A 23,306-nucleotide genomic window follows, 5' to 3' on the forward strand; every position below is an offset into this window, starting at 1 on the left:
TCTATCTAAATCTATCATCATTTGTGTCGCTAAGGCTGCGTTCACATAGAAGTATTCGGTATTCGCTATTCGTTATTCGCTATTCGCTATTCGGGCACCGAGTACACCATCACCCGCACCCGCACCGTCAACTCACCATCCCATGCAGTGAGGATTTCTTCCTCCTACATCACAGCAAATCTTATTAACAATTTCTAAACTGCATCACAATGTCAGTCTACATGCTTATTTTTGCTAAAGGGCAAATCCAGAACAAAATTGTCATTATTTCATAAACGAGAGACGGTATACGCTGCAAGAAAATCAAACAAGCTCGATTCCCACTTTGCTATACTACATTGTATTCGCAGCTATTCAGTACTTTCGAATAGTGCCCTCTTATATGAACCGGTGTGAGGAAATCCTATCGTTCGATTCAAGCTATTCGCGTGCCCTCGAAAACGAGCCCCGAGTACCTGAATAGTATACTTCTATGTGAACGCAGCCTTACTTGGTTACGTGTACATGTACTACTTCATCGAGTCTATTGTATGAATACTGTTTATTTATATTTGTTTGCATTGAGCACATAGTTCAGTTACATGTTAGTTTTGGATTGTCTACTGTGCATGACTTCTTTTCAACTTTGTGGTTTGTATGGAACATGAATGACATCACCTATGTTAGTAGGGATATCATTGGATTAATTATGGTGTCTCAAACACGTCACTGCAACAAACACCTGTAGACAGCTGAGCAGGAAAACAGGAACTGTGATTGGTGAATCTAAATAAATGACAAGAAATTTTGAAGCCATCTTATTATAGTGAAATCGTTTATCATTTTTTTTTTCTTTCAGGGCAACGAGCTCACCAACCTGATTGGTCACTCTGACAGAGTCTTGAGCGTTGCTATGGCAACAAATGGACAGGTGGTGACGGCCTCCATGGACTGCACGGTCAAAGTCTGGAGTCCTGAGGTAAGATATGCGATGTCCTTGTACCGTACTGATGGATGTTGTGTGACCTGAAGAGTTCGTTCTCAATAGTGTTGTCTGAGGTTGGCATTCCAGACAACGCTCTGCTGTTTAGTTGAAGGAGACCTCCGAATGATTTTCAGATTTTTACATTTGAACAATGATAAATTACTTATACTGAGTACAGAGTTTTAGAATTTGTAGTGATTGGGATGAGGAATAAGAATGTTTTCAGAATTTATAACAAATTGCAATGAACAAGGATGACATGGCAGCCTCACCATAAAAATGCATGAGTTGGGGCTCAAGGAAACAGAACAAAAGAAGAAGGTATGCATACATTCTACACAGGTGAAATTGTCAATCAAGCGGTATTGTGATGGAATTACACTGAAATATGTGAGGCTCCTATGTCATCAACATTGTTCAGTGTAACTACATGTAGTTTAATCCTAAAAGGGCCGGGGGGGCGGAATCCGCCCCCCCCCCCCCGACGTTTCGCGCTATAATTCTGTTAACGCGAGAAGGCCTCGTCGCGAGGCTTCATGACTTTGTTTGTTCAAGTCTCGCGCAACTTTTGAGACCAAATTTGCGACGTCCGCGCATACTTTTGTGAAGCCACGCCCATTTTTATAACGGAATGTCGCCCCAAAACGGGCACAATTTTGTGATTTTGTGTACATTTCCTATGGAAAACAGTGCTCTGTCATGAAAGTCATAAAAACCTGATTATTTTTACAATTAATCACTTTCACTGATTAGTTTTGTGCTAATTATGATAGAAAAGTGGTCAGTGACAATTTCCAATGAAAAAACAAAGAAAAAACTAAAAAAAAAAAAGAAATTCTGAAAACAATAAAATACATAAGAATTGAAATGAATTTCGAAGTTTTTGTGATGTACAATTGTTGAATATGCTAAAACAGATTTACAGATCAAAAATTAGACTCTCAATGCTTTTTATTAGGCTAAAATATGATCTTGAGCTTAATTTGCATAATTAATTAGTTAAAATTAGAAATTGATTGTTTCAAAAAATCTTATGACACAATCTTGTAGATTATGACGCAGGTCTCACGCATGCAAAATTTCATCGCGATCGCACCACTGATGGGGGCGGAATCCATCCCCCCCCCCCACAAATCTGTACATGGAGCTGTCGATTTATGTACTACATAATGTGAAATTATGAAAATCGTCGGGAATGCCCCTTTAAGCTCTGCTTAAAGCTGCCACCATATTCAACATAAAGGAATTACCTGTTCATTCCATGCAAGAAAAGGAAACTGTTGTCATCATGACAGTGATTTTCAGTGGCAACACTATGATAACATTTGCTTTAATGCACAGATGTTTGGCTATGCCACTCCACTAAAGTCTGTGGGGAGGGTCCATATTGGTGAAGGATCGTTTATACTCCTTGCTTGTGCTAGAGATATTTTCCAAAATTGATGAACAAAGGGAAATTAGGGTAGTGAGGATACTGTAGGTACAGTACGACAGAAAGAAAGAAAAATTCTGAAGCAAATTGTGTTGGAATAAAGACTGAGATGTGATGTGTTCTGTGTTTATCTCATACAGCTCAGCCCAGACTCTGTGCAGCATGGAGCCCACAATAGTGAGGTGACTTCAGTGGCTGTGTCAACCAAGACTAGCATGGCCCTATCAGCTAGCCGGTATGATATCTTTATAAAAAATATCACTCACTTTTCTTTCATGTGTTAGCTCACATCAGTCAAACAGCAAGCTTTAAATGAATCAAGCATGATAATGACAGCAATTCTGATATCAAGTGTGGTTGCCTGGTCACACTTGTAACCCAACTTTATCAATCATATATGGGAGTGTTATTGTATCAAAGTGCAGAGTGTATAATACCAGAAGTCTAGAAATCAATCAGATGTACCAGTTGCTGTAAGTTTCAGTGTATTCTCACTGATTATCATTGTCTTACATATGGATGGGAATTCTGGGCAGGATATTTATCAAATTCTTCTTTAACCATCAGCCACATATTTCCTTGTATGGGATTTGGTACATATTTATGTTTGATGTATATCTCAGTGCCGTCAAAATATTCTTCCAGTTTAGTGATTTTACTGTGCAGTGGCCATCTCATTATTCCCAGATTACCTGCTGAATGAGTACAGATTTACCTTGGTTCATTACCTCGGATTGGATTAGGCAGTAGCATTACTCCCATTGATTAAATGAACTGCACCTGACTGATATATACATAATCAAATTGAATACGTTTCGCAACTTTATTTCAAGTTAGCTCTAATCTGAACTCTGAGTGACCATATTATGTCCTGTAGTAATGACTCCAGTCCCTACCATGACTTATCATCATTCTAATCAACATGTATGAGAATAGTCTGATATGTTTTGTTATAATATCTCCCTCCTGTGTTGTCAACAACACCTGACAGGGATGGTATGGTCTCTGTGTGGAAGATGCCCAACTCCTCGACACCATCAACAAGTCTGGCACCCATCCACTCCTGGAAGGTAATTAAAGAGCAATTCAGCCTCGAGTCAAGACTAGCACTGAGCACACTCAATCTTTAGGGGCGACCATGACACAGGCTTTGATTAAATCTCTTTAGCAGAAAGCCCCTTACATCAACTTTGATGGAGGAGGGCAAATATTTATCAGTGCCTTGCATAGTGTTCGCGTCATGATAATGAGATGATTGCTTTCTTTTTTACCTTCCTGCTCCCTGCCCCTTCCCTTTCTAATTTGTAATCAAATTACTCTGTGAAATTCAATTCACAAATCAAACATCTTGGAATGCATTAATGTATAAAGTTATTAGTATCTTGATATGAAGTGTTCGATCACAAAAAATGGGTTATTAAAATGCATTTTCAAACATTTTAAAAAATAAGTCCATCATCGGATACAGCAGAATAAAACCTTTCCATTGATAGCTCACATGCTACATAACAAGGGATATTTTTAAACTTATGATTAAGAATATCTCATATGTTCCTTTCATTCTCATTTTTAGCAGCTTGAATAACAGATATCTCAAAGTAAAAGAACAGAGTTAGCTCATTTCGTGATCAAGCTCCTCCTATGTTCTCTGTCTCCTGTCCTTGCCCCGTCCCAGGCATCTGAGAGCAGCTCAGCAAACTCTGTAGCCTTCGTCGGTAACCACAAATCCTTTGTGGTAGGCTCAGACGACGGCACCGTGACAAAGTGGCATATGGAGGAGCTGAAGGACTCGGAGGGATCGTTCACCGTCGTGTGAGTATCAGGGAGTTGTGTCCTGAGAAACCTTTCCTCTCGGAATACTGGGAGGGCAGCATTGGTAGGGGGACGGTATGCCTAGGAGCTGCCTTATAGATGTGTTGACGGGAAGCGACTGAACATTGAGAATTCTTTATGTGATGTAAAGAAGTAAGTATTAAACATTGCCTTGAAGCTGGTCAGATTGCTATTAGACTTCCTGTAGGCTAGTGGGAAAGATAATTCTTCAGATCCGGTATCCCTTTTGATCAAAGTGTCTAGCTGTGCAAGTTTAGATACATTTTAAAACATTTGAAATGATTTCAAATCCTTTATAGTATAAACACAGGGGAACATTAAACATTGACTTGAAGCTGGTCAGAACTGCTTACTATCTGCAGGTTAGTGGAAAGATTATTCCTCAGATTTGGTACCACTTTTATCAAATTATCTAGATCCATAAGTCCAGATACAACTAATTAAAAGAAAAATCGTGGAAGAAGGGGTAATGATGCAATGGACTAATATATAGCCTGTCTTCCATTCAATTAGTTAGAACATTTTGGGGGCACTTAGAGGTTTCACTAAAGCTCATAGTTTGTTTGTTTGTTTGTTTTTTGCGTTCTGTATTGTAGGAAGGACCAGACATTCTATCTGAACACCTGCAGTTTTCAGTCCATGCCAGCTCCAGTGACCTCTCTGTGTTACGATGACACCCATGACACGCTTTACATCGGTACCTGGGCCTCTGTCATCTCTCTGAGGAACTTTTCAAGTGGGAAGACCAAACAGAACACCCTCAGGTAGACAAGCATCCTCCTTCATTTGGCATAGAATCAGTTTTATTCTTTCGAATTGTTTTCTTAACTTTTTTTGAATAGATTGTCAGTGTAAAGGATTATGATATGAAATGTAAACATGAAAGGTGCAAATTGTAGCAAATCATATCGGTGTATAATTGAGCAAAAGGTGTAGTTGTGTTACTGCCTCATTACAATCGCACGACTGAAATGTTAACAAAAGAACAATGTCGTTTGGTGGTATTCATATTATCAATAGAAGAGCCCAAGATTTTAATGTTTTGTTTTGTTTTGTTTTGTTTTTTCAGTATGATATTCTTTTAAGTGATTGCCATATAGTAGGTATGAGGGAAAAAGTTTGTATGATGCCACCTTTTTTAGAAGGAATGGCACTTGTGATTGCACTTGGGCAAGTTTTGAGCCATGCACCAGTGACCTAGAAGTCCCCCCTCTCTCCTCATGCCCCCCGCAGCCTACCAGACTGGGTCCTGGATGTACAGCTGGCCAAGGATAAGGGTGTGGTTGCCTCGCTAGCCAACAGCTCTGTGGCCTACTGCAAGGTTGTGGAGGTAGGTTCAGGGTTCAAATCTTGAATGCAATCTTCAACCAGTAATTTAAAACCAGAAATTTTTGTGTGTAATGAAATTTTTGTGACATTCCCCGAGAAACCAGGATTTATGAAAGTAAAATGCATGCAAATGCTTTTTCTACACAATGCACTGAATGCCAGTTGCGATTTGCAAAAGTTTCATGCCACAAACGAGGCCATCGGCTCCAATTTGCGAATGTTTCTGGTTTTACAAGCTCATACATAGTACTTTTTGACTTTCAGAAAGTGAGATGGTTACCAAGGACATTTACATCTGTAAACAAATATTTCTTTCACAGCTACTGTATTGCAATTTTTACTAATTTGTATATTTCATTCTTGATGGACAAAGAGATAGAAAAAGAAGTAGAAACTGACATAAGAACAGAACAATACTGACACAAAGTCATTCAATATGACTTACTGTACATGTTTAATATGCATTAATTTGTCAATGTTTTTGTAGAATTTCTGTGGTCAGTATTCCTCTAAAAATGGGTCGTTTTCTATTCCTACAGAAACGTGTGACGACTGTGGACATCCCAGGCACTTTCCCTCACCCGTCAGATCCTTGGCAATATTCTCTGACCCTTGCCCCTGCTGAACTGAAGAGCGCCCCCAGTGGTGCTTTCCTGACAGGAAATTCTCATGGATCTGTGATCACTGTGACTGAAAATGAGGAAACCAGCCTAGCACAGAAGGTAAGAATGGGAAGACTGAAATATTGATGTTTTAGCCTGAACTGCTTGGGGAGCATGTGTTTCATGTAAACTACATATACATGTATATTTCTGTAAAAGTGGACATTTTTCGTGTGAATAATTTTTCATGCTTGGCTGAGGAAGATGAATTTCATATCTTTTTAATTCCATGGAACCAAAATATTAAATAGTGTTGCATATGACAAACAAAAATATTTGTGTGCTTTTGATTTCTTGCTAGTTTCAGTTCATGAGAAATGCATGAACATTTTCCACTTTTACAGTATTCGGTATACATGAGGACATAAACCATTATCTATAGATTCTTTCACAATTTGTTGTGATTTGAGCAAGACTACCACAGCTGAAACTTGTAAAGGTAAAGCTAGTAACACCTTTTAACCCAACATAAATGCCAGGAGATGATGCTATGCAGCATGAATTTATTTACTTGTGGAAAAATTCAAATTGTAACGAGACATGAAAACTCGTCACATTGAGGACGAGTTAGGTGATACGCTTGTGGTCATGAGATGACAGTCATCTGTGATCGACAAAGAAAAGAATGTGATATAGGCACCTTGAAGTTATATTGAGCGTGCATGCGAAACCGTATCTGTAACCACTCGACCACGGGTCATCCACGGAAATGGTAAGACAAAAAAACAACAACAATGTATAGATATAACGGGGGGAAAGTCAATGCTTACTCAACTAACGTGGCCGTGTGAACATCTATTGCATTGCTAGACGGAAAAGCGGCCTTGTAACGACTGAGGTCGCTATGCCATTTCTGGCAACTTGGGAAAAATACGTCCCGCAGACATAAAACCTATAATCGGCTGGTTTTGATACCTTGCCTTTAATCACAATTTTCAGTGTAATGACGTCATCAAATTACAAAACAATGACATGGTCTTGAAAGAAAATTGTTCAAAGTACAACACCTCAGTCGTCGTCATTACATACTATGATCGGTTTGACAAAGTCAACCTGCAAAATGTTGCTGCAGTCGAAGCAATGTGGTCTCCAACACACAAAAAAGAGGGATATGGCGTGTGTGTGTGTCTGTGTGTGTGTATAGGTGCGTTTATATACGAACGTGATTTCTACATGGACGAATATGTAATACAAAATTGAAGAAAAAAAAACAGTAAAGTAGCTAATTATTTTGTTTCGTGATCTTGTGGGGTTCGAACCCGCAACCTCACGTCTCTGAGACGTCGCCTTTAACCACTCGGCGACACGTCTCGACGGGAAAATATGGGGAACGTTATGGACTTGAAAGACAGTTGTTCAATATATAACACATTCATCGTACGTTGTCAGTTTGCTATTGACATGACGATCTATCATTTGAATATGAGGCAGGCATTAGTACCTGTATGAAATTATTATAGGCATGGTTATCAAATTGCCCTAAAATATCCTTATAATTGCCTTATTTTTACACACAGTTACGCTATCCCTTTAAACTCGTCACAGTTTAATCAGAATCATTAACATCATACATTAGTACCATATTCAGTTCCATAGCTGATCACGTTTGCTAATCAATTAAGAGTAATTGTCTAGCATGTGTCATATGGCCAACCTGTATACACACGTATATACACACACACAATGCTAAATGTATGTATCAAACATCTGTAACACAGCTTTGAACTAACTATAGGAATTATCGCTGCACTTATCATCCATACTTTTTATCACTATCTGAAACTCCACAAAAACCACTAATTGACAAATAATCATCAATACAGAAGACTGAATACCTTTTTTACAATGTATAGCTTGTTACATGTATAAATCAGCACAAAGTAACCACGACTACATTGTGTTACTGAATTAATATGAACAAATTTCATGTTGTGACAGTATACTATATCAGTTTGAAAAGCCCAACCTGCAAAACTATAATTTTGCAGCAGTCGAAGTAATGCAGTCTCCAACGCAAAACAAAGGTATACTGTGTGAGTGTGTGCGTATAGGTGTGTTTACATGCAAACGTGATTTCTACATGGACGAAGGTGTAGTACTCTATTGAAGAAAAAAAGTAAAAAAAAATATATTATTTTCTTTCGTGCTCTTGTGAGGATCGAACCCGTACGTGTGCAACCTCACGTTTCTAAGACGACGCCTCTAACCACTCGACCATACGTCTCGACGAGAAAATTAGAGGAACGTAAGCTTACAATGTATGTACGTGAAAGATGAATCAGGAATCGTTTGGTCCGCATTCCATTCTCATTTTCAGTTTTAAATTGCAAAATTGTCAACCTCATGAGGAGATTTCAAAGAATAAAATGCATGATTACTGCAGCTTATTGTCACAGCTACAACATAAATAAGTTTCAGAGGAAATGAAGCAAAATCAGCTGAGATAAAGGTGCTTAAACGTTGTCAAGTCAATGCATGGTTTCTAAAAAAATCACCTCCCATAGACATAACACGTAAACTTGTCCGATTTTGCGTCTTTACCTTTAAACACAATTTAAAGCATGATGACGTCATCAAATTTCAAAACCATGACATGGACTTGAAAGGCAAATGTTCAAAGTACAACATATCTGAATTTGGGATAATATTGAGCTTAAACAACAGAGATACGAGCAAATGAATGTCAGAAACAGTACCTCAAAAAAATTAATTCCACTTTTTTGATTTCAGATGACGATATGATGACGTCATAATGTAATTATGGAAATAATGATACTTGAAACGTCATGTCCAATTTATATGCTTTTGTAATATGCAATAAAAACATAGGGTCACCTGACGTTTTAAAGAGCTATGGCGAAATAAACAAAGACATGTTTTTTCACTATATTTGCACATAGACGCGCACGCGAAATTTGAACTTTGACGCAAGTGCATTGCTTTGTTATTTGTAGGAATCGATTAGAAATCAATGGATATTGTTGCTCAAAGTATCAGGAATCCAAATCTGTCAAAAAAAGTGTATTTTCATGTTGCTGACGCGCTGTGCGCGCGAAAATGCGCGGATGGACGCGCACGCGCAAAATTGTTTGAAACGCATAAAATTGTCTGAAACTTCGAGATTTCCCATTGGAAAGTTGTTTTGAGCCTTTTAAAATTTTGACGCGCGCTTACGCGCACTTAATGATGTCCTAGGTAATTAGCATCAAAAGAAGTAAGATAGAACGTGACCTGAACTTTATGTCCACAAAAAATGATACAGAAATGACCTTTAGTTATGAAGTTATGATCGATCATGTAACATGGTCCAAAAATCACAAAATGGCGCCTAGACGACGTCATAGATATGTTACTGTCATGAAAACCTTATTGTGGCTAGATATTGTCATGAGACATGTTCCCTGAAAATGTCATGTTATTCCGTAATGTCATTCTTGAGATATTGATGACACAAAATTGTCCAGAAAGAAAGAAGAATAAAAAGAAATAAAGAGAGATTTTGACAATCACAATAGGTGATACGCTGATAGCGTATCACCTAAAAAGAAACGAGATATGAAACTCGTCACGCTGACGAGTTAGGTGATACGCTTGTGGTCATCAGGTGTCGGTCATCTGTGATCGACAAAGAAAAGAATGTGATATAGGCACCTTGAAGTTATATTGAGCGTGCATGCAAAACCGTTTCTCTAACCACTCGGCCACGGGACATCCCCGGAAATGGTAAGGGAAAAAAGAAATGTATAGATATTACAGGGGGAAAAGTCAATGCCCACTCAACAATCGTGGCCGCGTGAACATGTATTGCATTGCTAGACAGAAATGCGGCCTTGTAACGACTGATGTCGCTATGCCATTTCTGGCAACTTGGGAAAAATACGCGCCGTAGACATAAAGCCTATAATCGGCTGGTTTTGATACCTTGCCTTTAATCACAATTTTCAATGTGATGACATCATCAAAGTACAAAACAATGACATGGTCTTGAACGACAATTGTTCAAAGTACAACACCTCCGTCGTCGTCATTACATACTATGATCGGTTTGACAAAGTCAGCCTGCAAAATTTTCCAGCAGTCGAAGCAATGTGGTCTCCAACACAAAAAAGAGGGATATGGTGTGTGTCTGTGTGTCTGTGTGTGTGTATAGGTGCGTTTATATACGAACGTGATTTCTACATGGACGAATATGTGATACAAAATTGAAAAAAAAAGTAAAATAGCTAAGTATTTTGTTTCGTGATCTTGTGGGGTTCGAACCCGCAACTTCACGTCTCTGAGACGTCGCCTTTAACCACTCGGCCATACGTCTCGGCGAGAAAATATGAGGAACGTAAACTTATGTATGTGAAAGCTGAATCGGGAATCGTTTTGTCCACATTCCATTCTCATTTTCAGTTTTAAACTGCAAAATTGTCAACCTGATGATGAGATTTCAAAAAATAAAATGCATGATTACTGAAGCTTATTGTCTCAGCTACAACATACTTAAGTTTCAGAGGAAATGAAGCAGAATCAGCTGAGATAAAGGTGCTTAAACGTTGTCAAGTCAATGCATGGTTTTAAAAAAGATCCCCTCCCATAGACATAACACGTAAACTTGTCCGATTTTGCGTCTTTACCTTTAATCACAATTTAAAGTATGATGACGTCATTAAATTTCAAAACCATGACATGGACCTGAAAGGCAAATGTTCAAAGTACAACATATCTGAATTTGGGATAATATTGAGCTTAAACAACAGAGATACGAGCAAATGAATGTCAGAAACAGTACCTCAAAAAAATTAATTCCACTTTTTTGATTTCAGATGATGATATGATGACGTCATAATGTAATTATGGAAATATTAATACTTGAAACGTTATTTCCAATTCATATGTTTTTGTAATATGCAATAAAAACATAGGGTAACCAGACGTTTTAAAGAGCTATGGCGAAATAAACAAAGACATGTTTTTCGCTATATTTGCACAAAGACGCGCACACGAAATTTCAACTTTGACGCCAACGCATTCCTTTGTTATAGGTCAAAATTGATCGGAAATCAATGGATATTGTTACTTAATGTATCAGGAATCCAAATCTGTCAAAAAATGTGCATTTTCAGTTTGCTTACGCGCACTACGCGCGAAAATGTGCGGACGGACGCGAACGCGCGAAACGCTTAAAATTGTCTGAAACTTCGAGATTTCCCATTGGTAAGTTGTTTTGAGCCTTTTAAAAGTTTGACGCGCGCGTACGCGCGCGTAATAATGTCTTAGGTAATTAGCATTAAAATGTATGATAGAGCGTGACCTGAACTTAATGTCCGCCGAAAATGATACAGACATGACCTTTAGATATGAAGTTATGATCGATCATGTAACATGGTCCGAAAATCACAAAATGGCGCCTAGATGACGTCATAGATATGTTACTGTCATGAAAACCTTATTGTGGCTAGATTTTGTCATGAGACATGTTCCCTGAAAATGTCATGTTATTCCGTAATGTCATTCTTGAGATATTGATGACACAAAATTGTCCAGAAAGAAAGAAGAATAAAAAGAAATAAAGAGAGATTTTGACAATCACAATAGGTGATACGCTGATAGCGTATCACCTAATAATAAGGAAGTTATTTACATCAGTAGTAGTAATAGTTCTATGGCTTGTTTGTCAATGATTAGAAATTAGTACTAAACGTTCATTTTAACTCATTGAGGATGAGTCCGAAGTATACTTAGGCAGGTATCTGTGGGAAATGCATGTTATAGCAAAATCAGCCCATCCCTAATGGGTTAACTGGCACAGCAGGCTAGGATATAAGCTTGAAAATTGTTTCTGCTTCAACTGTATCCAGTTACAGTAGATATGTGTACTTTGGCAAATTACAAGACATATTGAATCACTTCAACTCGAAAGCAATTCCCACCCTATGACCATCATTTATGACTTCTCTGTGTTTGAACCCGTTGAGGATAGACTAATTTTGCTACAACACGCATTTCCCATAGACACTTGCCCGAGTATACTTGGAACTCGTCCTCAATGGGTTAAAGTACTGTGAACATTCTTTGGCAGAGTCAAATTCACAGGAAAAGCAGATCATGGAAATGACCCCCCCCCCCTTTTTTTTTCTTGTGTGTGTGCGTGTGTGTGTATGTATGATCATGTTTTGACATGGGACAAACGCATACCTGAATTATAGAACACTTCACTCACATGCACTCATGTACATTTTGTGGTTCTGCAATGTGTAGATCAGATATGAAACAAACAGCTCTCCAAAATCATTTTGCTCAACTGAGGGCAGAAGATTTGTTGCACAAAACTTCAATCTGGACAGGATTGTAAAGAGGAAAGGATTGAGTTTCAAACAACTTTCATCCTTTCACTCACTGATAATGCCCCGTGTCCTCCGGCCGTTACACCTCTCAGTCTAGGCTCTGCTATCCCCAAGGGTGGGCGTTTCTCCAGTCTCCCATTTCAACCGCAAAACAGACTCAAACTGTAAAGACAGCAACCTTCTTCCAAAGCCTGTGTAAACTTGAGTCAGAGAGCTGTAGGAAAGGCTTGTTGTGGTTCCGAGTGCACATTTCAGCACCTAAAAGGCGGTAGCAGTCCCAGGCTTGGAAGCCAGAGGGAAGGCCTATCACGTCATACGACCGTGCCATTCCAAATTCACCCAGGGTAACACAATAACAGTTTGTTGTAGAGTGTATCGTCTTTCACCAGGGATGTGCTTTTGACTGCTGGCTGCCTGTCACATGAAAGATAACTCGGCTAGATTTCATAGATAATCACACAGTAATATGCCATTTCTCTTTTTATTTCAAACTGAAGCATGAAATTGAATATCTTTCCATATATGAGCAGCTTTAATTCTACAAATGGGTTTGTGCATGATGGTCTAAGCCCATGTTAATTGGACTATGCCTTCAAAGTTTAAATGACAGAATGATGCTGTGATCAAATACGAATTCCGTGCAGAAGTTAGATAAGTCTAGAGTTCCAAACAGGGGAAGAATTTTCTTTTACCCTACTTCTATTACTTTGACTTCATTCCTAGGCTTTTGGTAAGGAGAATGATTATGTCTAACAAGTTGATCCCTGCACTCAATAGTCTCTACATCATAATTTTGTGAGTAAATTCTTTTACGAAATCATGAACATTATATAGATGATTTGATCACAATCAAAATCACAGTTATGTGTGTAACAGATTTATTTTCATCACTTAGTAATTTAACCAAAAAAAAGTGCTGCAAAAAAAAAAAAAAAAAGAAGAAATGTGGCCAGCACTTTCCAGTGTTAATGGTATGAGCAATTGCTTACATTGATATTTTTAGTTATTCAAGTGTTTGAATTGAAGCAGTTCCTGCTTGTAGAGTTGGAGAAAAATGTCAATTTTGGCAGTGTTTGGGTGGAGTGTAAACCAAGATGTTTGTGTGGAGTAACTGGAGGCCTGAGGAGGTGCCGTCCTGCTCCCGGCAGAGTTTGTGGTGGTGTCAGAATGCAGTTATCTGCATCACATGAGGGAATGTTGTCAGGCTCTCTCCACTGGTGATGACAGACCAGGAATGACATCTGGGAGGGAATGTGCCTTTAAGAGAAAGCCATGCATGGGGTGGGTATCAGTGACCCACAGATACAGACCTCCCTGTGAAGAGATAACTCCCCCCCCCCCCCCCACCCATCCTTCATCCAGTCAGGATGTCGTCCCTGACAACAAATTTCCTGAGTTGACAATATCTCTCTTCATGATCTCACCCCTCCAGTGCCAGGGCTAAAGATTGGGTTACAGGAGCAAGGGCGTAAATGATTTTTGTTTTATGTACATATATTGCTATTATATTGAGGGTTTTTGAGAGTTATTGAACCTCCCTTGCTGTAGGCCCCCATCACTTTATACTTTCTTACCAGCTGCATCCTTTGTAGTGAAGTTTCCCACCCCCTTCCCCCACGCGTTTTTTTTTAAGACGGCACAGATTGGGGCATGGCGCGTGTTAAACCTATGGGAAAAACGTTGGGTTAGGGTTTTTGGTTATGGTTATGGTTAGGGTTAGGGTTAGGGTTGGGGTTAGGGTTAGGGTTAGGGTTAGGGTTAGGGTTTGATGGTTAGGGTTAGGATTAGGATTAGGGTTAAGTTTAGGGGTAGGGTCCCCGATAGATTTTTAGTTTCCCCAATCTGTGCCGTCTAAAAAAAACACGCTTCCCCCACCTTTGACAATCCCCCATTCTTGCCTCTCTTTCCTCTCCCAACCTCCAGACATCTATTTCATCTTTCATCCATTTTCAGAAGTTTATATGTACCAAAAATAATTTCTTCATCATATCTGCCCTTTTATCTGTCACCTTGTAGGGATCTATGTCAATTTTTTAGCATACCCATTTATTCTTGTCTAATCTGTATCTTTCTGTACCAAATACATGTTTAATTTCCCTTGTTTTTTTTCTTTCAATTTCTTGTCTTCTATTTTATACATCCTCATTGTTTGTCCTCTCACCTTTACTTATTGAAAAATCATCCGTGACTTTAAAAATTCCATAAGGTGTTCCCTGTGTGCTTATTTCTCCCTCTTTTTCTTTTAAAATCTTTTAAAGAACCTGCAGGATGCGCTGTTGTTTTCTTCATTGTCTTAGTCATCCTTGATATTCCCTTCTAGATAATACCATAGATCTTAAATATTATTTTAGATGTACTACCAGTTCCTGCCCATTTCCAAGTTTTTCCTAGTAGTATGCCATCCAGTTTTCCTCAGTTTATCTAATCTAATTTCACAAGGGATTAAGACATGTTCATGATAATTATAGTACCTGGTTCATTAGTTGATAGGGAACACATTTACATGTATTGACAATAATCACCCCCCCCCCAAAAAAAAAAAAAAAAAAAGTACATAGGCCCCAGTCAATTATTGAAAATCATCTCAGATGGAATACATTGTAATAGGTTGAACAAGTTTACATTATGCATGTCAATATTGTGGTTTCAACACGACATGTTTGCCTTACCTGAAGTTGATATCTCTTTTTTTTTCTCTCTCTCTCCTCCTCCTCCTACTACTATCTTCATTGTTTTTTGTTGCTCATCTGTTATTAATTCTTTCTGTTTTCTCTGTCAGATTATCTTTAGGGTTTTTTTCTCTTATAGTCCTCTTTTTTATCTTTCTCTTATGTGTTATAAGTAGAATAGCCTTTGATAAAAATTAACCGAACTGTGTAATGAATAAGATGTGCATTCATCGGTAGAATAATATGATATATCATTTTCTGTCTAAAAGATGTACCCAAATTTGAAGACAAAGTAATACTCTGTCCAAGTAGATTCTTCTGGTGATATTTCACTGTTTATTGATTTGAAGGAGGCTTTTGTTGTTGCTAGGCAACAGTTGCTGCGGTAGCCCCTGTCCAAGGAGGAAGTTTGAAGAGGCTCAAATAATCACCTCCAGGGAAGAAGGGAGATAGAGTGGCAAAGTCCAATGAGATATTTGATATGCCCAGAATTAGATATGACTGCTATGGAATCAAAGCCTATCAAATGAGATTGAAAGGATAAGGCATGGCATGTGCAATGGTTCTATTGGCAGTCTTCTTAAACACTTTGACATTTATTTATTTATGTGGATTTAGCATCTTATGGGGTGCATCATAGGTCAAATTTTGTTCCAGTTCGCATGTTTTGCCAGCATGGCAATACATTTTGATTCCTGGCTGTTTCTATTGCTTGTTGCATCTGGGTACAAATTTTTTGCACTGAACATCACTTTATCTTTCATATGGCTTTATCGTGAGATGTTCAGAAGTATGAATTATTGCACTAAGATTGTCCCAAGACAAATGTCTTTTGTCGTCTATTATGTCAACGGAACCCAGAAAAAGATTTGCTTGTGAAGGAAAAATAGAGTATTTTACATTAGTAACATCTGCAACTAATTTAACAACAGCGAAAAGTGACCACAAGCACTCAGTGATTAAATAGTTTGCAATTCTGTACAGTGAAAGAACCCATCTCATAACTCTTGAGTTATGTCTGTGCACGTAGTGTAATGACTAGATTATTCCTAGGGACTGACAGATAAAAATTTTGCAGAATACAATGCAAGAAATTAAAAACTATTGATGTGTATCATATTCATCTATATGTATAATAACAAATTATGCCTACTAATTTTGTGAGGAAGAAAATGGCAAATTGATTTTTTGCCTGTGGGGATTAGCTTTTGTAGGATCTGCTTCCTGGGATGTTTTTCATAGCTTGGAGACATGAGGAGATTATCAGTGTTTAATCAATTAGATGATGTCTCCCATCGGGCAATATCCACATATATCACGTTTCATGACTGTGATTTGATTGCTTTTAATTTCATTCATTTCGTTCAAGACTTTGATGAAAGATGAAACTGTTTTTCATCATAAATTATGTACATGATGAAAAAAAAAAGGATTTTATTGCAGACATAGAGCATGCATACATTCTCGATGTACATGGAACTCCAAGATGAAATTTTACATCTGATGTTGTTCAGGTTGTTTGGTAATTTGTTGTTGTTGTTGTTGTTGATATGGGATGTAGTAACTTATCTCTCATTTCTAGAACTTGTTTGGTTACGTATGATGAAAAAAATTAAATGTTGAAAAAACTTATGTAAACAGAAAAAAATTTCATTGGCAATAGAAAATGTGATCAGCTCCATCAGCGACGCACAGAGGCACAGGTGGGACTATGAGAGCTGAGTTTTTGTGGAGGGAGACCTCATTCTCCCTCACCCAGGAGTAGGAAGCAACTGCACACCCTTGTCACTCCACCTCCAATTACCAGTTCCACTTCATGCCCTGTCGGCTCTCAAGGACCCTTGAGATATAATTTGTATGTTCCTCTCTGAAAATATCATCCCTTATAGGACTACTTTTCTACTCCAGCAACCCTCTCCCTCCAAAGTTCCACCCCTCCCCACCTAAACTCCCTCCTATAAAGTGCAATCAGCACCTTTAGCCCTCCCACCTGCTCTCTGGCGAGTGTCTAGGCGTCAGAGAGGCAGGGTCCATTTGCTGCCGTTAGGATTCATTGGTCCTGTGGGAAGGAGATAAGGGTCCAGCTCTTGTGGGGGGGGGGGGTAAACTTTGTGAAGTGATGTCAGAGTAGCAGCAGGTGCTCCGGTTTAAGACTACCTTAAGTGAGATGCCAGTGGACTTGGGATAGGAAACAACACTGATGCTATCACCCGCTGGCTCCAACTAGACCCCCGTTTAGGTCTGCATACCTCAGTTTGGATGCACCTAGCTTCAAGGAGGCAAATATGATAGAGAAATTTGGTTTTTAGCGATAAGACTTGCTAACGTCAGTAATTCCTCATTTGACAGTCTGGTGAGGAATAAATAATATCATTGGATTCTAATAGATGTTGACCCAAATTTCACTTGAGCGAAAGCGATAAGAATCTTATCATAAGTTTGAAGGAAATGAGCTGAAATTTTGAATCAAGGCAAAATCTGCCCTGTGATTTGTTGATGAATTACACCCAGTTTCGGCTGATACTTTTAAAATTGGGTGTTCATCTGCATTTCCTGCATATAGTCCTTTACATCAAATGAAAGAAATCTATCCTCTGTAGATATGGTATATATCAATCCAGTCTTGACTATTTATTCACAGAGGGAAAAAAAAAATCACAAGATTCATTTTCAAGTCAGTGCCGATTTTAGTTGTGATTCAGACAAAATTTCTCTCTAGGTATGTAGCTACCCTAGTGGATAAATGTTGTTATGTTTATGATGACACATTAATATTTCTTATGAGCTCCACTTTTTATGCCTCCGCCACGAAGTGGTGCCGGAGGCATTATGTTTTCGGGTTGTCCGTCCGTCCGTCCGTCCTTCCGTCCGTCCGTCCGTCCTTCCGTCCGTCCGTCCGTCCTTCCGTCCGTCCGTCCGTCCTTCCGTCCGTCCGTAATGAATTTTGTGGACAGGGTAACTATCAAAACCTTTTGAGGTATCCTAATGAAACTTGGCATGTATGTGTATTAGGAGGTGAAGTTGTGCCTATCAACTTTTGGGTGCACATGCTCAAGGTCAAAGGTCAAAAGGTCAAGGTCAAATGCTTAAAATTTCACTTTTTCCCCCATATCTATGCAATGCCTGAAGATATTTTCTTGAAACTTAGTGTATACATGTATTACCCAATTAAGATTCTCTGGTGAAAGTTTGGGGTCATGAGGTCAAAAGGTCAAAGGTCAAAAGGTCAAGTAAAATGTTAAAATTGCACTTTTTTTCTCTGTATCTTGGAAATTGTTCAAGGTATCTTTATGGAACAAAGTATATATGCATGTACTGACTGGCAGTGGTTATCTAGGGAATTTGGGGTTCATGTGGTCAAAGGTCAAGGGCAATACTTCAAAATTTTACTATTTTCATTATATTTATGCAATGCCAGCAGGATTATTTTTTTAAAAACTTGATGTATGCATGTATAACCCACTAGAGATTCTCTGGGATTTTCTTTTTTTTTGCCAAGAAGGTCAAAGGTCAAAAGGTCAAAGATCAAGTGAAAGTGCTGAACTTACTTCTTTCTCCATATCTCGGAAGTGGCTCAAGTTATCTTTAAACTTAGTACATATTTATGTATGTTCTGCCTGACATTGATTCTCTTATGAATCAAAGGCCAGATGAAAATGATAACAATTTACTTTTCAATACAGAAATTGCACTTTTTCTCCATACAATTTATACCTTGACAATTACTCAAGTGGGTAAACTTATGAAAGGGTCAAAGTCGAAGTTAAAGTTCTTAAATCCCCAAATACATGCTCTCCTATTCATCCAATTAAATATAGGTCAAGGAAGGTGAACATTTGATACATTTGTGACAAACATGTCATTTTAATTTTTTGCCAATTTTGTGAAAATGTAATCACACATTGTCCACATGTACTATAGACCTATTAGGAGAATCATGCATTATGGCGGAGGCATACCAGTCGCCATAGCGACATTTCTAGTTTAGTTTGTGTTCATGTTGATTTACCGGTAATGACTCATTCTTCCACCAAAAAGACAGTTTGATAGCATGGGTCAGCTGCTGCAAGAATCAGTTTTGAGCGTGGCAGTGTTTGTTCAGCTGCCGTAAAAGAAAGACTGACAACATACACTGCAAGCTACGGAAGCAATGTCTTGGTTTGGAGTCTTTATTTTCATGGAAACCAATGTGACTGAGATCACGGTAGATAATGCTGCTGCGGTGGTGTTTGGGAGATTCTATTTGAGGGCATTGTAGGAACACAGACTAAATCCTAGTGTGGATGTGAATTTAGCATGGAGTAATCCAGGCTGGATTCCCAACGAACAGGAAGCAGCGTGTTTTGTCTGTGCGTGACCATCATGTGTGACTGCCATGTCTCTCTAGAAGGTAGAGGAGAAGGAGAATGAAGAAGAGAAGGAGGAGGAGGAAGAGGAGGATGTTCTAAATATAACTCAACGCACGAGGATCTCTTACTAAGTTACTGTGATATGCATGTTTCACTTTACTGTCTTGGGAGAAAAAAAAACTCATATTGTTGTCTAGTTTGATCATTCACTTTGTTCTTCCCCCCTCTCCCTCTCTCATACTCTGATACACAGACACACAAACACACAGACACAGACACACACACAAACACTCAATCAGACTCACAATAGACCGCCTCATCTCTGATTCTCCTCTAAACAAAGGTCCACTGAATCATCCTTGTTGATCAAATCAATTACGTGATTACCTTATTACCTGCCTTCTCGCATTTTGGCACTAGGGAGTGAGAAGTGTTTATAAATAAACTGGGATGCAATCACTGCTGGCCACAAACCTACGTGATAGTGATTGATGATCTTGCTGTGTGCTCTGAACTTTCTTGATGGACAGTAATGCATTCTGCAACTTACGACCATTTCTGCATTTTGAGCTAGTTCCTATAGTCAAGCTGTTTAGTTTCAGAAAGCCACCAGCAATGGTTCATGGTTGTACAGAAGACATCATAGAACATGGAAATAAGATGGAAATTTGCACATAGTACTCTATATTTGATCATCTATTCTGTCATATTTCATGAACAGAAAATGCAGATTGGAACATACTGTCCTCTTGTCATGTTGCTCATCGTTTTGAACAGTGCAGCAGCTTGCTCGCCTTCTGTAGTATCAACTATAAAAATAAGGACAAAATGGTTTTGGATTTCTTTCATAACAGCAGCCATTCAAGTCTTCAGTTCTGTTAACTGCCCGAGTGTAAAAACAGATTTTTTATTTAGGTATGAAATTCCCACGCATATTTCTTCTTATTTCTGTGACATGTCCAGGTTCGCTTATTGATAGTTTGAATACATTACTTCTAAAAAAAAAAGGAGAGTGTAAATTCTCATCCATATTATTCATGTATTCCTGCAGCAAGCCACTTTCATAGCATTCAATTTTTCACAAAGTATTAACTTTCGTTACATATTGCAGTCTTCTCAGTAAATGGTGTGCTCCTCCAATGATGATACATATCTCAGTTGAAATGTAAAGCATAAACTAGTTCACCAAATAATGACATTCACAGCCTGAGATGACATGTAACCATCAAGTGGAGGACAATATTACGAGAAGGTTGCCAGGTTTCGAGAGAGTTTGGAAGATTCTCGGTCAACACGACTTTCAGGGTGACCTGTTTCCAAGGCAAACATATGATGCACTCTTACTCACTGGGCTGAGGACTTCCCCTCCTAACATAATGTTTGCCCTGAATGGAAAAATTTCATTTGACATTGTCCAGACATCATGCCTGTGTGTCAACAGTCCCATCTATCGCAAACCTTGTTAGCTTAGTTCCTGATGTCTTGATTTTGGTCTGGACATCCAAAGATTGGATTTCCTCTATTATCTTGGATGTGTGATGGACAGTATTCCATGGCAGATAGTTTTATGTATACACTGTCATACTGGCCACCCCCTACCCAGTTTATTGTATTGTTTTCATCTTTACCATTATCATCTTTGATATTTTTTCCTTATTTTCTTGTTGCGGTTTGTTTTTGGGGGGGTTTCTTTATGTTTTTGTCTCTTTTGATGTGTGCTGGTTATGATCTCATGGGTCATCCGACAGACCTGGGCCATAAACCGATAGTCTTTAGAGATAAGAGAATAAAACCTGGAAAGAAGAGGAAACAATTAAGGAAGGAAACAAGTGCTTAAGGTGTCCAGTGACCCAGAGAAAAGCCCATTAAACCTCCCTGTGCCTGGCTAGCCAGATGATGAAGGGTCACTTATTTCAAACTCTGAATCATTAGGGAATGACCCCCCCCCCCCCCCATGTGTGCATCATCTGCTATATTTTGTGCATTTTTTTTCTTAATAAGCATCTTACTCCTTATGATAAGTCTGTTTTAGGTAACTTTTGGCTGAATATTTTAAGGATGGAAACTGCTCACGTGAGCTTTTGTGATTGGTCACTGTTTAGCAATTGTACAGCATCACTCAATCAGACAATGTGCATTATGGGTAGATTTGTTCCGTGTGACTGTTTCTTGGAAAGAACACAAAAAGTCTCGTACTTTAGAAGGAATCATCACCAGAGGAAGGGGATGGCAAGGTGCTTGATACTAATGATGATGATGATGATGATGGTGATGGTGATGGTGATGGTGATGATGGTGATGATGGTGATGATGGTGATGATGGTGATGGTGATGGTGATGATGATGATGATGGCGATGATGATGATGATGTTGATGGCGATGATGATGAAGATGTTGATGAAAGGAAATATAATGCCAAGACCTTTCCCAGATCACTGTTAAGTTTAGCACAATAATGATCATAATCAGCATTTTCTACTTCTTCTTGCTCTGCTGTTTCCTTTTTGTTCGATCCCTGTTAAGTTGAGTGCAATAATGATCATTATCAGCATGTTCTACTTTATATTTTTCTACTGTTTCCTTTTTGTTTCTTGTTCTCAATGTTCTTGTTATTTTTTTGTTCTTGTTATTCTCTTCTTTGTATTTGTAATTCTATTGTTCTTCCTCTCCTCTTCTTCCTCCTCCTTCCCTACGTTCTCTTCCACTGTTTTCTCTACTTCAAGAAACCCAGTTTACCTATGTGTTATTGGCAATGCTACAAGTCATCTTCTGTGTGAATTAAGTGTTTTCCTTTTCTCCCATGTACACACCCACTCTCCTTGCTCTTGCTCATGATTTTTCCCCCAGAACCTGTCTCATTCTGTACATTTCATTTTGACTAGCTTGATGCATCATAGTTTATCCCTGTTTAAATCATGAATATCACGTTCCGTGCATTCCCTAGGCGGTTGTTTACTTTTCTTAATCTACCATCTCCAGTCTACATGGAAATTGGCAGCAATTCTCAGCATCAGAACCAGGGGCCCTTGCAAGATTCCTTGAGGGTGCTTGCCTGAGCTATTGGCTGTCTAGCACACATGTTCTATGAGGACAGATGTCTCGTTACACTTCTTTGGCATTGATCTCCTTGCTGATTCGTGGGCTGTGCTGATCAAACTTCACTCGAGACGTTTGCTGCCAAATATTGCATAAAATAAATTACAACATTTTGGTTAAAATTGGAAGGAAGGGTTAAAATTGTGGACTGCAACATTCTGTGAAGAATATGATGTAGTTGTCTCTATTTGCATATCTTACTTCATTGTGAATAGCTCTCTGCAACCATGTAGTTGCTTTGTCACTGCCTCATAGAGTCTGCATGCAAAGACTAGACATGTTATAGCTTCGTTTGTTGCTACATCCCCTTAGGAAGCCCAATTTAGGTGATTATTCCCTGGTTTAAAGTATGATAATCTGAACACGATGTGTGATCAAAAAGATAAGATTTGGAAAAGCTTAGTGACTCAAGCTCTTGAGTAAATGTAGGACTTTTTTTAGGAATTTTGCCTCTTCTGAATAGAGAGTTGTTCTTAATCCTCCACAAGACGTTTTCCTTTCTTCCATTAAGATGCTTGCAAGTCTTGTGGTACACCCACATGGCAATGAGAAAGGAGGTAATAATGAACATCACTTATTTCTAGAAAGTGCTCTGTCTGTATTGGTTAGGCTTTAGTGAATTCATCTCAACAAAATATTT

General features: G+C 38.6%; 1 protein-coding gene across 1 annotated transcript in view; it reads left to right on the top strand.

The window, feature by feature from the left end:
- LOC139725787 (telomerase protein component 1-like) overlaps positions 1–23,306 on the top strand; it is a 93,587-nt gene that overhangs the window by 48,233 nt on the left and 22,048 nt on the right. The window contains exons 42-48 of the mRNA XM_071636868.1: positions 839–958; positions 2,537–2,631; positions 3,388–3,466; positions 4,072–4,208; positions 4,826–4,993; positions 5,463–5,559; positions 6,098–6,280. Of these exons, the coding sequence (XP_071492969.1) occupies positions 839–958; positions 2,537–2,631; positions 3,388–3,466; positions 4,072–4,208; positions 4,826–4,993; positions 5,463–5,559; positions 6,098–6,280 (879 nt within the window). The remainder of the gene's footprint in view (positions 1–838; positions 959–2,536; positions 2,632–3,387; positions 3,467–4,071; positions 4,209–4,825; positions 4,994–5,462; positions 5,560–6,097; positions 6,281–23,306) is intronic.

Source organism: Diadema antillarum, unplaced genomic scaffold, assembly GCF_040938485.1.
Source record: "Diadema antillarum isolate AM-2024a unplaced genomic scaffold, OU_Dant_1.0 seq00000059_RagTag, whole genome shotgun sequence".
Lineage (NCBI taxonomy): Eukaryota > Metazoa > Echinodermata > Echinoidea > Diadematoida > Diadematidae > Diadema > Diadema antillarum.